Source organism: Gadus morhua, chromosome 9 (assembly GCF_902167405.1).
Source record: "Gadus morhua chromosome 9, gadMor3.0, whole genome shotgun sequence".
In the NCBI taxonomy this organism is placed as follows: Eukaryota; Metazoa; Chordata; class Actinopteri; order Gadiformes; family Gadidae; genus Gadus; species Gadus morhua.
This window is the reverse complement of record NC_044056.1, coordinates 21,009,940-21,024,329: the sequence shown is the minus strand read 5'-3', so window position 1 is coordinate 21,024,329 and position 14,390 is coordinate 21,009,940. Positions and strand designations below refer to the sequence as shown.

General features: G+C 44.3%; 2 protein-coding genes across 3 annotated transcripts; one reads left to right on the top strand and one right to left on the bottom strand.

Annotated features, from left to right (window-relative positions):
• Nucleotides 1-27: 27 nt before the first annotated feature.
• On the bottom strand, nt 28-7,935 carry etfa (electron transfer flavoprotein subunit alpha). Its single transcript, XM_030366362.1, has 12 exons — nt 7,756-7,935; nt 6,775-6,924; nt 5,778-5,859; nt 5,601-5,683; nt 5,119-5,218; nt 4,906-5,016; nt 4,713-4,814; nt 4,258-4,326; nt 4,002-4,084; nt 2,425-2,490; nt 2,124-2,204; nt 28-368 (listed from the first exon to the last, which is right to left on the bottom strand). Exons 1-12 carry the CDS (start codon nt 7,921-7,923, stop codon nt 333-335), a joined length of 1,131 nt encoding a protein of 376 aa, XP_030222222.1. The 5' UTR covers nt 7,924-7,935; the 3' UTR covers nt 28-332.
• Nucleotides 7,936-9,727: 1,792 nt separating this feature from the next.
• Nucleotides 9,728-14,383, top strand: isl2a (ISL LIM homeobox 2a). Of its 2 annotated transcripts, none has more exons than XM_030366827.1 (6): nt 9,728-9,872; nt 10,346-10,535; nt 10,841-11,055; nt 11,606-11,889; nt 12,071-12,238; nt 12,648-14,383. In XM_030366827.1, the coding sequence occupies exons 1-6, from the start codon at nt 9,815-9,817 to the stop codon at nt 12,762-12,764; spliced, it is 1,032 nt and encodes a 343-aa protein (XP_030222687.1). In that variant the 5' UTR covers nt 9,728-9,814; the 3' UTR covers nt 12,765-14,383. The 2 variants fall into 2 exon arrangements, with proteins under 2 accessions (XP_030222687.1, XP_030222686.1); XM_030366826.1 differs by having other exon boundaries at nt 10,796-11,055; nt 12,648-14,382.
• The last annotated feature ends 7 nt before the right edge of the window (nt 14,384-14,390 follow it).

The following is a 14,390-nucleotide window of genomic DNA, read 5'->3' as shown; positions in this document are numbered from 1 at the left end:
GAATAAAATGAAAACATGGCAAGTCAGTTGCACTTTGTCAGTTTAATACAATATAATATTAGTTTGTTTCAGACGTATAGAACCTCTACATCAGCACACAGGAAATGGCACTCTGGTATCATGTGATGGGAGAAGAATCAAGCTCTCCCATCAGTTGCCGTTAGAAAATTAAAATTATAAAAACAACTTTCTGCTGGCATCGCAGCGAGCTGAGCTTCATCGGATCCATGCGTTGGGCGGCGCATCAGGCTCAGGCGGGAAACAACGACCCCTGGTGGCCACAGTGTGAACCGTCTTTTGTGTTGAAAATGCTAAGAGTTTGGTGATCCACTTCACTTGCGGAGTGCAGCAGTCATCTCAGGGACGGCCTGATAAGAAAAACATAATGGATATTACGTTTAAGAACCTGAATATTATTAAGAAAGCTAGAAATTGTGATCTCCAGCTATCGTCTTATGCATCAATCAATCAGCATTGTTTTCAACAAGAAAATAAAAATCTAAGCAGAAGAAAATGTACTGGTCATTCAGGGTGTCCACAGTGCAAAAGTGTACTTTAGTAAACAATCAATGCAACAATATTGTAATCCAAAATAGTTTTGTACTGTAATTAAATATCTTATAATTTAACACCCCCCCCCCCCCCCCACAATGAAGACCGTCCGCCAGGAAAATTCAAATATCAAAACTGAAGGTACACCCGCTACTCCCGCTCTGAATTATAGCGATCTAAAGTTGGGCAGCAGCACTCAGATCCATCATTTGGTCTATACATTTCTACAAAACATAGGAATAACAAACGGTCCCGGCCAAAATACCAACGCCGCAACACAGAACCATCTGAGAATTCGTCTTTGGAAACTGTTCGGAAAGGGGAAGGCACTTAAAAAGAATAACTTGGCAGGTGATTGGATGAACTATCTGTCCATCACTGGCCGTGGCTATCAATCTCACTTAGATCCTCATAGGACGCTGATTGGATAACTTGAAGCCGGACAAGATGGATTCTCGCAGGATTGTTATCTCAAGAATCAAGCTGCCTGGCATTGGAAGCCCTAAACACAGGGCTATGTTAAGGGCCGGAGTTACTAACTTTAGTTAGTAGCCTAACTAAAATGCAATTAAACCGGATACGTTTAAAAATACCGTACATCCCGCTAGCTCTACAATAATTAAAAGCAAGTAAAAAACTTGGATGTAACTAACAGACTGAATATATACAGGTTAAACCAATCGAGATATGTACTCAAATAAAACTCTAACCAAGCCAACTATTTTAGATTTTGCAGGCATCCCCCATCTAAGCCGTATTCATGACAATTGGACTCCGATTTAAACCGATTTAAATGACAAGCAAACTGAAAAAAAACATATCATCCGCCACCAGTCAGACCCCGGTATCCATTTCCAGCGGCAGGAAAAGGAGAGAGCCCATCCATTTTAAAGCGGTTACCCGAGGAGTGCTCACCTGTAAGGTGATCGCGTGGCTGCTCACAGCTCCACCGCCGCTAGCTATTATTACCAATAACTGAGTTTAGCCGGACACCTGGGTCCATCGTGCACTATTGAGGGGCTAAATAAAACATGACCAGGGGCCGGAACACACCGATACATACACACGCTGGTCTGAGGCCTCTCTCAACGACCCCCTCCCCGTCTCAGACATCCCATTGGTCCACCTAGAGCCCCCCCCCCTACCAGAGAGCAGCTAGGCAGCAGGATCAATGGTAAGTGGCGGCTGCTGCATGTGACCCTGGAAAGTTTCTACTCTGCACCTTGCTATGGATTATTTCTCCAGGAGGGAGGCCAGACAGACGATGGATTGATTTTTGCTCCGTTGTATCGACGCGCGTCGGCCACAACTCACCCTCTCATTAATTCAGGAAGTTAATAATTCAGCGGCTGCACATTTGCATTAGAGAGGGCAATAATGCGGCCGTGCAAAATTTAGCAGGGAAATTGTTTTATGAGTACGCGCACTCGGCCCCTGTGTGTGGGTCCGATCACTCGGGTGATTAAATAGAGTGCCAGGAAACATATTAAGTGTTAACAGCTGAGAGCAGCGTGTAAAGCCATTAAAGACAGGCTCCCTGCAGAGAGGAGAGGAGGTGGGAGCGATCTCACCTTGAAGAGGTCCGCCACCAGGCCGAAGTCGCTCACCAGGAAGATGGGGGCTTCTGGGTCCTTGTTGATGGCAACAATAGTCTGAAAATAAATATATAGAATAATGTCAATGAATAGAACCGACCAGAAAACTATAAATACTACTTTAAACCCTAACCCTAAAAACCACTAAAAACTAAATGACGAGGAAGATTAATCCCAAGCCGTCAGTCTGAGGTGATCCTTAAGCATCAGAGCTTGAACCTCAAACACTGTCCAACAACAACAACCACCACAACAACAACAACAACAACAACCCCACCTTGCTGTCCTTCATCCCGGCCAGATGTTGGATGGCGCCTGAGATTCCCACAGCGATGTAGAGTTCCTGGGAATGGTCAAATAACACAGAATAAAACAGAGCAAAAGTAGCCCGCTTGAGCCCAACAGGTGAAGGCTGGGTTCAGTAACAGTCGCCCCGCCTGATAGTACAAACAACGCCCGTTGATGAGGAGCCGTTGTGGGGCCCCTCTCTCCATCTCTTCTAGTCCCTCAGGGACGGCTCTCTGCTTAATGCACCGCCATATCAATATTTCAGAGGGCCTCAAAAAGAACACGCCATCCATTTGTCAGCACAAAACGACCAGGGCTGTAATACTGAGTGCTCCATGGCTGAACACAGACTGAATTTGATTGGCAGAGGCCGATTGAACTGTAACAAAAACACCAGGTTGGCAAGAGGAGGGCCGGCCTCTGCATGCAGATTGGTTGTATCTCTGAAGTATTATCATGGCATTAGGATTGAGGAACCGGTCCTTTTTCTGAGTGGACCGCCGTCAGGGCGTGGAGGTGGGCCCATGAAAAGAGTCCCCAAGCAGCTTTGTCTACACTGAGGAGTAGTGACCAACCATCTCAAAAGAATATGTCAAGTGAAACAGAGGCCTGTCTGATTTGACGTTGCCCCTCTCTGTGACAATAAATGGCACCGGAATTTGTCTTAAATATCAGATCAGAAAAACCTTTAACTAAAAAGGAATGGCTTCGCACTGCAAAAAAACGAAATTGAATTGAGCACATTAGGGCAGGACACAAGAAGCTGGTCAAAACATTTGAGTACAATGTGATTGAGACAGGCGGGCTGAGTCTGGGAGTGCAGACACCAGAGCAGCAGACCTTAATGGATCAGCTAAATCACTTAGGGCGCGTAATGCGCCATCCACTGCGCTTTATTGGCGCTAATGTGTGGGTAATCGCAGCTGTGGTATCAGAGAGGAATCAGATAATGGAGAGATAACCTTTTTAGAAACACCGGGAAATCCGTCACGACCGGAGCACACTTCGGAAACAACCCAGAGTGGAAAGACAGCGTTTTAGAACAAAAGTAACCGAAGGATGGTGGATTTTGTTTGCACGTTTTATGAAATTCGCATCTAATTTCTCAAGGACCAGTTACAGATTGTGCATTGAGGTTACACATGTCCACATATTTATATTTAAACTCCAAAACATTCTGCCATTATCGCTTAAGAATGTGTTCATTTCTTTCCCTCTCATTATTCCAGCTGCGTTTGTGTCTGATGAGGTCAAAACTAAACCCTGTGACTAGTAGTGGTCAAAGACGAAGAAAGGCAGAGGCTGGGAGGGTCTGATGTACCAAGACTGTCTATCCTCCACCAAATGATTACGCATGTTTAAACCATCTATGCTTTACCGTACTTCAAAAATGTCAAAATTAAGCCGGCCAACAATTTTCCCAGAAGATCAATTAGTACCACTGTGCTGTGGCTCAACCACGACAGATCACAGGTTAATGGGAGGCCACTGGGAGGCCACTGGGAGGCCACTGGGAGACCGGAGACGAAGGGGTACAGGGTTCATAATGGGGAAAGTAACACTTACTGGTGCTACGATCTTGCCGGTCTGTCCCACCTGCATGTCATTTGGAACATACCCAGCATCCACTGCTGCTCTGGACGCCCCCACTGGAAACACAATACACAATATCACTATACATACATACACTACAATACACAATCCAATACATACTACTACCACACAATATCACAGTATATCCAAACACACAATTTGAGCTCCAACCACACAATACGAGCCCTAACCACACGGTACAGGAACACACACATCACGTGTATCTAACCTGCAGCGTTCATGGTCTCAGCGAGGTCGTAGAGCAGCTGGAAGTTCTCCCCACTCTTTAAGCCCCTCCCTGGAAACAAACAAACGTCTCAGGTCTGATGGAACAAACTACTGTTTGGTTTAGATTACACACAAAAGCAGAGAGAAATGTAACGAAAGGTAAAAACACACAAACAAACCGGCTGAGGGGTTGACTGATAAATCTAATTGTTTCTAAGTCTTTGTTTTTAAAATTGGTTGACACTATTTATATGTAATGATATAATAATAAATAAATCATTGCAATATTCAACAACGATATTGCATTTTTTTTACACACACACGCAAGCAGGGTGAATTGTGTTCCTACCTCCTGACACCACCAACTTAGGACACACACACACACACACACACACACACACACACACACACACACACACACACACACACACACACACACACAGGGAGTGCTCCTACCTCCCGACACCACCACCTTAGCGCCGGCCAGCTCCGGGCGGTCGCTCTTGCTCAGGTTCTGCTCCAGCCACTCAGAGACCCCGACGGCGGAGGAGGAGGCCACTGCACTCCAAACATCCAGAGGCAAACGACCAATCAAAACGTGGGATTCATTCAAGTTCAACGATTATAACGCGTCACGTTTGCCTCCTACCGTCTTCTGACGTAGCGCTGCCTCCCTCCGACGCTGCGGGTTCGAACGCCGTCCCTCGGACGGTGAACACCTTCACGGACTCGTTGCACTTCACCGTGCTTAGGGCGTTACCTGGAGCAAACATCACCACCCGTCAACACCACGGTCCAACAAACAGTGACCTACATGGAGAAGTTCACCAGACTACATGGACCGGACCCCGGCGGCCCTCACCCGCATAGATGGTTCTGACAAAGGTGTCTGGGGACTGGATCTCGATGATATCTGAGATGGGGGCCACGTCTAGCTTGGCTGCCACTCTGGGGAGCAGGTTCTACCAGACGGAGGGGAGAGAAGACACCAGATCAGATCAGCGGCATAATATACCAGCTATAGAAACAACAGATTCCTCATTATTAATGGCGGCAGTATTATTTCAAAGAAAGAAGTTGATGCATTAAAAGTATACAAAAAATGTAAATTAGATCAAGGACCCCCGTTCTTGAAAGGTTTATTAATTTCAGTATTTTATAAATAGTAATTACTTACATTTTTTTAAGAAGAAGAATTTCATACTTCATCATAATTAGTGGCTTATAAAACATAATAAACTAGTTCCTAATGTACATAAACATTTACTTAATTAACCCAACTTTAGATTCAATGAACATTTGAATAGAATAATCCAACAGCTGGTCCTAAATCTCCCGCCTCACCTTTCCAAAGGCGGACGCTCCGGCACAGATGTGGGTGAACTTGAACTGCTGCTGGGTGGCCAGAATGATGGGAGTCAACTCCTCTGCGGACACAAAGACAACAGTCAACCACTGACAAACGTTCCCTTTAGCACGTGTACTCTGATGGCAGGTAGGCCGGTGGGAAGCAGCACGTACCGGGCAGCGCCCCTTTGAAGGCGTCATGCTGGGCCACCAGCACTTTATTCACTCCCAGCACCTTGCTGAGCTCTGCCACCACCTGAGTGGGACAACATATGATGTACGTATTATGTCACGGCAGCCTTTGCAGTTACAACCCTAAACATTGTTTTGGTTCCTCTTGGACGAGGCAGGAGAGTGGAGCGGATAGGGGGTTTGACTACCAGGGGAAAGGTACTGGGTCTGATCCCTGGTTTCCACACCCTACCTAGAGGATACCCTGCTCTTTAAAGACAAGTGTCTGAATTCACGGCAAGTGGCTTTGGATATAAACTGGTTCTATATTACTTTATAGTAAATAGTCCGGCTTTCTCGAGAAATGCTCATCGAAGAAACTAAAAACCGCGAAGTCGATCGGATAAACGGTTGACGAGAAATGGACATATATGCAAACATAACATCCATTAGAGTTCGATACACAGCCATTGATGACCATCGGTAATTGAGAAGGGCTTATTGGATTAGTAGAAAACAACATGAAGGTGGTGAATGGCAATCGGAGAGAGCAAATATCACTTCAGTCCCACGTCTGGGAACATTAGGATTCCACGTGGGACACCGCAATGGCAGAATAATGATCAGCGACCATTTGCAAACATTAGGGTGCACTTAAACAATTCTCTTTACAGCCTGCAGCCAGCATTTTCGACACTGATCGCTCCATAGTAATCTCTAAACACTTGGGGATGGCCATTATCCACAGTTGCAGATGCAGGATTTAAATACTTTGTTAAGAATATTCTGCTTTAGATTGTTTTATTTTGTGTTTATTTTTTCATTAAATTTTTGTTCAATAAAAAAAAGGTAAAAAAATGTACATACAATTTTAAACGGTACAGAACACTGTTAATCAAAATGAACCATGACTAACCTGAACCGTTACACCTAACATTCATGAAGTCTGGTCGATAGCTTGGCAGGCATTGTGGGAATCGTGTCAAACGGTTGACCCTACCTTGGCGCAGTCGGTCCCAGCCACCAGACAGGACACCTCCCCGCCCAGCTTGTTGGCGGCCGTGATGGCGCTGAGCGTGATGGGGGTCAGCTTGTCATTGTTGTGCTCCGCGACCACCAAGGTGCTCTGGAACCTCTGGAGGAACCCAGCCTGTCGGAGGACATCTTGTTAGCATCACAGACGCAATAATGTGGTCATAAATAATAATACACAAGTTATGCGTTTAAGGGTATAGTATGACCCAATACATCATATTATATATATTATTCTTCAACAATAATGCAAACAATGATTAGTGTTTTAATGTGGATTGAAAAAATAAGAATAGATTAGGTTTCTAAACATAACACACATAAAAATAGTGACTTGACAGCCCAATAAAACAGAATTGAGACGTTAATAAAACCTCGGATAGGTCTGTCAGCCAGGCTTTGAGCAGGCTCAGCTCGGACAGGTTAGAACAGGACGACTCCAGTCTTATCTAAGCGAGGCTCCAGCTCCAGTTATATACGCTGGAGGTCATTCAAGTTACCCAATAAGGGCTATGATCTTCACAATGACACACGGGCGGTAAAAGACTTATGAAACATATATATAGCACCAATTCTAGATTGGTTTTATGAAGACTGTTAACGCATGACGTGAAGTTGTGTAACCTCAAAAAATATATTCATAAGACCTTGAGTAGGCCAACACAAATCCTCGAATATTTAGACCATAACACAATATTACTCGTCACAGGAACATTTGATTTATACGCGCCGTAATACAAAAGTAAACGGCTTGATTCATTGAGGGACATTGTGTGAATTGAAAGTGTTTAACCGACTTGCAAACCTCCCCTGTGTGTAGCTTGCTCGCAAGATGCTACATACAAGTTTACAAGCAACGCAGCATTAATAAGATTTATTATTTAACAGCTTCGCTACGCTGTGACATTACTATATATACGATGCGAGTCGGTTACTGTCATACACTTACCAACTGTCTCGTCTTGTTGATAGCCCTGTGCATGGTGAACACAACACCTTCCCTGTTTATGAAAGAGGCAAGTTGTGCTACTAGCATGCTAAAGGTTGTGGTGCTGAGCTCTCGCGAGATGTCCAGGGCCGTGTTTTTCTTAGGCACAGACCACGTGGTTGCCTGCATATCCGTCCAATGAGATTGAGTGCCCTGCTGTTACTACTCCTCGGTGTCCCTCAACCAAATGATCAGGGCTAGAGTGGGCCAGCACCCTAACACCGCTTGTATATTTAAAATATGTATGTATATATATATATAAATGTGTGTGTGTTTAGTATTATGTTTTCATTTCTCTATTTAAGAAAAAGAAACAAAAAGATTACAGCATGTAGGCCTAGGCCTACTTATTCAAATTCTTACATAGATTACTTAAAAGTATGTATATAGGACAACCCCAAATTAAATGTTTTTCAATCACAAATTCGACCAATATGTAATTGTGCATTAGCGTTAGTCAATATAGTGCTTTGAACCTATGTAGGCCTACTTTTCTACCTAATCTTTCGTCAAGTGGCCTACAGTATAGCTCTGACCCGCTATGGGGCAGGGACCCAACCTCACCTCAAGGCCTAGAACAGGACTTTAGCTGTTGGGAATTCATCCGTGAATATTCAAAACCAACAGAATTATTTATTTTTTACTTCATTTTTTGTAAACGTTTGTCCATTTTAAATTATAGGCCATGGATACCGGGCAACATTTAAATTAAAAATGTGTAACAGCCTTTGTATAGGCCTTACATTTGACAACGTGTAGCCTACTTCAGAACCAACAACAATTTATGATTGTCTAGAATTATAATTTTTATCCTAATTGCATGAACTATTTTAAATGGATACATGTTTGCTTTCTATTTATTTTAATAAAACATTCTGTGGGAATGGACTAGAGATATCCGAAATCAAACGAAATATGCATAATAAACAAAGCGAGAAGGAGAAAGAAGAAGGGAAAGGGTTTTCGTTTATTATCTGACTGAATACAACTACTAGGCCTATAGTATACATTTTCACGGTAAAAAAATCGGCTTACCACACTGACATTTTATTGGCGGTCGCCTCTACGTGTCCCTGTATACATCCTCGTCAAGTAGACCTAAGGCCATCTATCTGCCCCTGGGTCGAGGAACACCAAGGAAACAAACCAAGAGAGGACAGAGAGAAGGAGAAAGGAAGATGGAGAAAGAGTATAGTCTACAGACTGCTAGAATCAGGTGCCATCATCTAGGCAAAACAGTCTGTGTTCAAATCGGACTCATCTGTGTCCGCATTATTCATGTATGCCTCAAAAGAAGGAAAATTCTGCTGAAAAATAAACATGGACCTATTATACAGGAAGTTATATAGACATAAATCGTTTTAAAAGGGGTGTTCGTCTGTATTACTGGCATAGGCCTATTGTTCATTTAAACACAGAGCTGCTTCACCATCGGCGTTACAGCGAGATAGGATCGAGGCTGAGACGCGCTCCTCATGTTGCTTCAGTGATTCGACCCTTACCCAGTAGAGGGCTCTCTCACAGTGGGTAGCGAGACCAGAACACATTCCAGCTATAGGCCTATACCATAATTATGATAATACACAAAGATAAATAATAATATATCATATTAGAATAATAATAACAACACAATTATGACCATAATAATCATGTAATAATCGTATACAATTCTTGAATCGCATTTCATTTCAACGACAAAAAAGGCCTCACTATATATTTTATACGTCTAAATCAATTAAAACAGTAGGCCAACAACAACAACAGTGATAACATTTCACTCCGTCCGAGCGGGCCTCCCGTCCCGTGCATCGCAACTTTCAGAAGCGCGAGGTCTGCCTACGTCATCGAGCCGTAGACATTGTTCTCCCCTCCTCCTCCTCCTCCTCCCCCTCCTCCTCCTCCTCCTCCTCCTCCTCCTCCTCTTCCTCGAGGAACACAAGTTATCAGTCAGCCCCGGGACGCGGCCGTCTCCTATCACACCGCTTTCCTCCATCCATCGCTGCACACCACTTGGCCCTGCATGGTGGATATTCTCTTTAATCCCTTTCTCTTGGATGATATGGGGGATCATTCCAAAAGTAAGGTTCTGTTCACCTTCCTATTTTTTCGGTTCATTATTTTTCTGTTTTCACTTTGTTGCAGTGTGTAGACTGACCTGCGACACTGCTAAAACAAAGCGGTATAACTGGTTTATACGCCGTTATTTACAGTTTGACTTTGTCGTTTTGACTGCGGATTGCAAGGCACCACTTGTATAGGCCTGTGATTAAAATGATTTCACGAGGACGTGTGGGGTACGAAGTGTGTGTGTGTGTGTGTGTGTGTGTGTGTGTGTGTGTGTGTGTGTGTGTGTGTGTGTGTGTGTGTGTGTGTGTGTGTGTGTGTGTGTGTGTGTGTGTGTGTGTGTGTGTGTGTGCGTGCGTGCGTGTGTGTGTGTGTGTGTGTGTGTGTGTGTGTGTGTGTGTGTGTGTGTGTGTGTGTGTGTGTGTGTGTGTGTGTGTATGATGTGTGTTATGCTCAACCATTAACGCATAAAGCCTATGCTCCACAGAGAAGACAGCGATCGCCATGTGTGTGGGTTGTGGGAGCCAGATCCACGACCAGTACATCCTGAGGGTGTCCCCGGACCTGGAGTGGCACGCTGCATGCCTCAAGTGCGCGGAGTGCAGCCAGTACCTGGACGAGAGCTGCACTTGCTTCGTCCGAGAGGGAAAGACGTATTGTAAACGAGATTATGTAAGGTAGGGCTTGCTCACTTTACACTACTAGATATAAGGCCTTCTTGTATTTCGGCAGAAAATATGACGTTGTGATTAGGGTTATTGATTTCTCAAAAAATCATGTAGGATGATGAGGATGTGAGGTAAACACACATGGCCTGCGGACCGATCCCGTCTTCTGGATTCCCACCTTGAGATGGGCCTGTTCCAAATTGAGACTTCTACTTTGTTTCCGTTTCTCCTCTCCCTCTTTTTCATCCTCTCCTCTTTTTATTTTTTAGATTATTTGGGATGAAATGTGCAAAGTGTAACGCTGGCTTCTGCAGCAGCGACCTGGTCATGCGCGCCCGGGAGAACGTGTACCACATGGAGTGCTTTCGGTGCGCGGTGTGCACGCGGCACCTCCTGCCCGGCGACGAGTTCTCTCTGCGAGACGACGAGCTGCTGTGCCGGGACGACCACTGCCTAATGCTGGAGAGGGACTCCACGGGGAGTCCGGTCAGCCCGGGACACGTACACTCCAGACCTCTCCACATCTCAGGTGTGTGTGTGTGTGTGTGTGTGTGTGTGTGTGTGTGTGTGTGTGTGTGTGTGTGTGTGTGTGTGTGTGTGTGTGTGTGTGTGTGTGTGTGTGTGTGTGTGTGTGTGTGTGTGTGTGTGTGTGTGTGTGTGTGTGTGTGTGTGTGTGTGTGTGTTTGTGCGTCTACCATATGAGACATCTCATCTATCGACCCATCAAAGATAGGCTACGGCCCGATTAAAACTATGAGGTAGAAATAGGATAATGCAACAGAAAACAACTATTAATAAAAAAACATTACTCTTAGGCCTACTCTAATTAGGATAATAATAAAGGTTTACTTTTAGTGTTATTAGTATTTTTGCTAGTATTATTATTATTGTTATTATTATTATTAGGCTATTATTGGCAGTATTGCTCCAATTACTAATGAATTGGGTAGGCAAATAATTTAATGTTTAGGCCTACATCAATTTATTTTTCATAGACCAAATAGGCTATTAAAAAACAATGATAGTAAAACCTTGTTTTATTACTTTAAACTATGTTTAAATATAAATAATATCTCCAGAACCGGTGTCGGTCCGGCATCCCCCCCATCGAAACCACGTGCACAAAACGTCGGAGAAGACCACGCGCATCCGGACGGTGCTGAACGAGAAGCAGCTCCACACGCTCCGGACCTGCTACAACGCCAACCCGCGGCCCGACGCCCTCATGAAGGAACAGCTGGTGGAGATGACCGGCCTGAGCCCCCGGGTGATCCGGGTCTGGTTCCAGAACAAGCGGTGTAAAGACAAGAAGAGGACCATCCTGATGAAGCAGCTGCAGCAGCAGCAGCACAACGACAAGACGGTGCGTCCAATTAACACTTTATTCATTCATTCAAAATGAACTAAACCTGGGTTTTCTGTTGCATCTTTCGAGAATAATCCTGCGAGGGACGCATCATTTAAAACGACCCGTTTCTAATCCATGACAATGATAGATAGGTATTTCAGAAATGTGAGACTATTCTGCGTCTCTCCTTCCCCAGAACCTGCAGGGTATGACGGGGACGCCCATGGTGGCCGGTAGCCCCATCCGTCACGACACCTCGGTCCCGGGGAACCCGGTGGAGGTGCAGACCTATCAGCCGCCCTGGAAGGCCCTGAGCGACTTCGCCCTGCAGAGCGACCTGGACCAGCCCTCCTTCCAGCACCTGGTAAGAGGCGGCACAACCCCCTAACGAGACCCCCCCCCCCCGCCGGTCGTCCTGCTGAACCGAAAACCGATTAAGGGTTCCTTTTTTTAACGAATTTAAGGAACTAATAAATTATGTTTTAAAAAAAAGTGTAAATCCACATGAATAAATATTGAAAGATAAATATATATATAGTTTTTAAATTTGTGGAATTTGTTGCATTTGTATTGGACGGAAAGGAAGATGTTGGGCCTTTTCTGTGTTTTGGAGACCGAATGATTTAAACCAAATCCTACTATTAGTGAGTCCTATTTGGCCTACAGCTCTCTCTACATGATACATTTTACAGCCCTCTATAGATACCCATTCTGCAGTTCTAGGTACAGATACACACGTGATGCACAGAGCTGACTGCGGTTCTCCCCTGCAGGTCTCCTTCTCCGAGTCCGGCTCCATGGGCAACTCGTCGGGCAGCGACGTGACCTCGCTGTCGTCGCAGCTACCGGACACGCCCAACAGCATGGTCCCGAGCCCGGTGGACACGTAAAGGCGTCCCGCTGTTGGACCCAGGAGCCTGGACGCTGTTTTTTTTGCATGGACCGAAGTTTCATTTTTTTTGTGTATCCACACCGAGCTCGGCGGAGTCCTTTCAAGAACCACCCATTGGACTACATTGGATATGCTTGGGGGATGTATTTATTTCTCAGAGCTTCCGTTTCATGAGGATTTGAGGACTTTTGATGCCAATGCAAGCCGAGCCCGGACTGCGATGGACCCGAGGAATATACCGAGGAGCCCAGACCTTCAATGAGCCACACTGGACGGGCCCCCCTCTTTTGTGGCCCCTCTTGTGGAGGAGGATGTGCATGATTTGTAAAGATGCTTCAAAATCAACTCTTGTATCCTAAATTAAGAAAGCAGATGTTTTCAGCTCTACATTAAGTTATTGTTATTTATTATGAAAACGAGCGTATCTAAACAATAAAACCATATGCGTTAATGCAATCCTTCTAGATCAGTGTGTGATACAAGCTCACGTTTAGAGGACTAGTGGAAAAATGCTTTTTATTTATTTAAAAGCTAAATATAATCGGTAGGTAGACTCCTATTTTGCATGTTTAACGTGTTGGTATATCCTAAAGTAAATTTTAGGCCTCTGCGGTGCGATCAAAACAAATGCTGGTAAAATATGCTATAAAATAGGACGTCTATGTGACGCTTTCTCATTGAAATTAATCAATTATTTTGACACGGAGTCCTACAAATGATAACGTTTACTATTCTTGTCTACCTTTAGTAAATAACCATTTGAAAATTATAAATGAATAAAATAACCAAATGACAATCGAAATAGAGATAGTAATCAGAGCAGAGTTCGGATATGGTTCGTCAATGGGACGTCCAGACAGAGAAGACGCTTATCTGCCCTCGGCATCATCTGCAAACGATCCACTGAGAGACCCTCCCCTCTCCCCTGGTCCCGGGACCCCACCAGACCCTCCCCTCTCCCCCGGACCCTGGGTGCAGAGCGCCCTGGCCTGCAGGACGGATCCTGGCCTATCCCGAGTTTATTTTCATACCAGGAGGAATCCTGGACAGCAATAGCCGCTGGACATGGGAGCATATAGGTCAGGCCAGTACCGATATACTACACCTCGACAATTTGTTTGCCGAGGCCGGCATTTATCCGAGACAATAGTAGAAAAAGGAAACGCATTGTCGAATGTAAATTACCTGTAGGCCTATACCCTACAATTCAAATGGACCCTAAAGCCCTTAGTGCATGGACATAGCTCAAGCAAATTCTTTTTTATATCGAATTATAAATAATTATACGTATTTGGAAATATTTTAAGAGCACTCAAATAGCACACAAAAATTATGTTTTGTTTTATAAAACAAAAGAAATCCATAAAATATTCCCCTGGCTCAATAAAAATAAATCAGAAGATATTTAGACAACATGCAACTGTTTTACTGCTATCAACAGGCCTATGACATACCTCAAAGGTTGGCTTTGGATGTTTATTATAGATTTATTTTAGTATTATCATAGGAAATATGAAGCCAGAGTCCATGAAAGATAATTTGATAGGTAGTCAATACAGAGCATATGTTAACAAAAATGTATTGTCTGGAAATAAATGCTAGATTAAACATGCAAATTAAACAT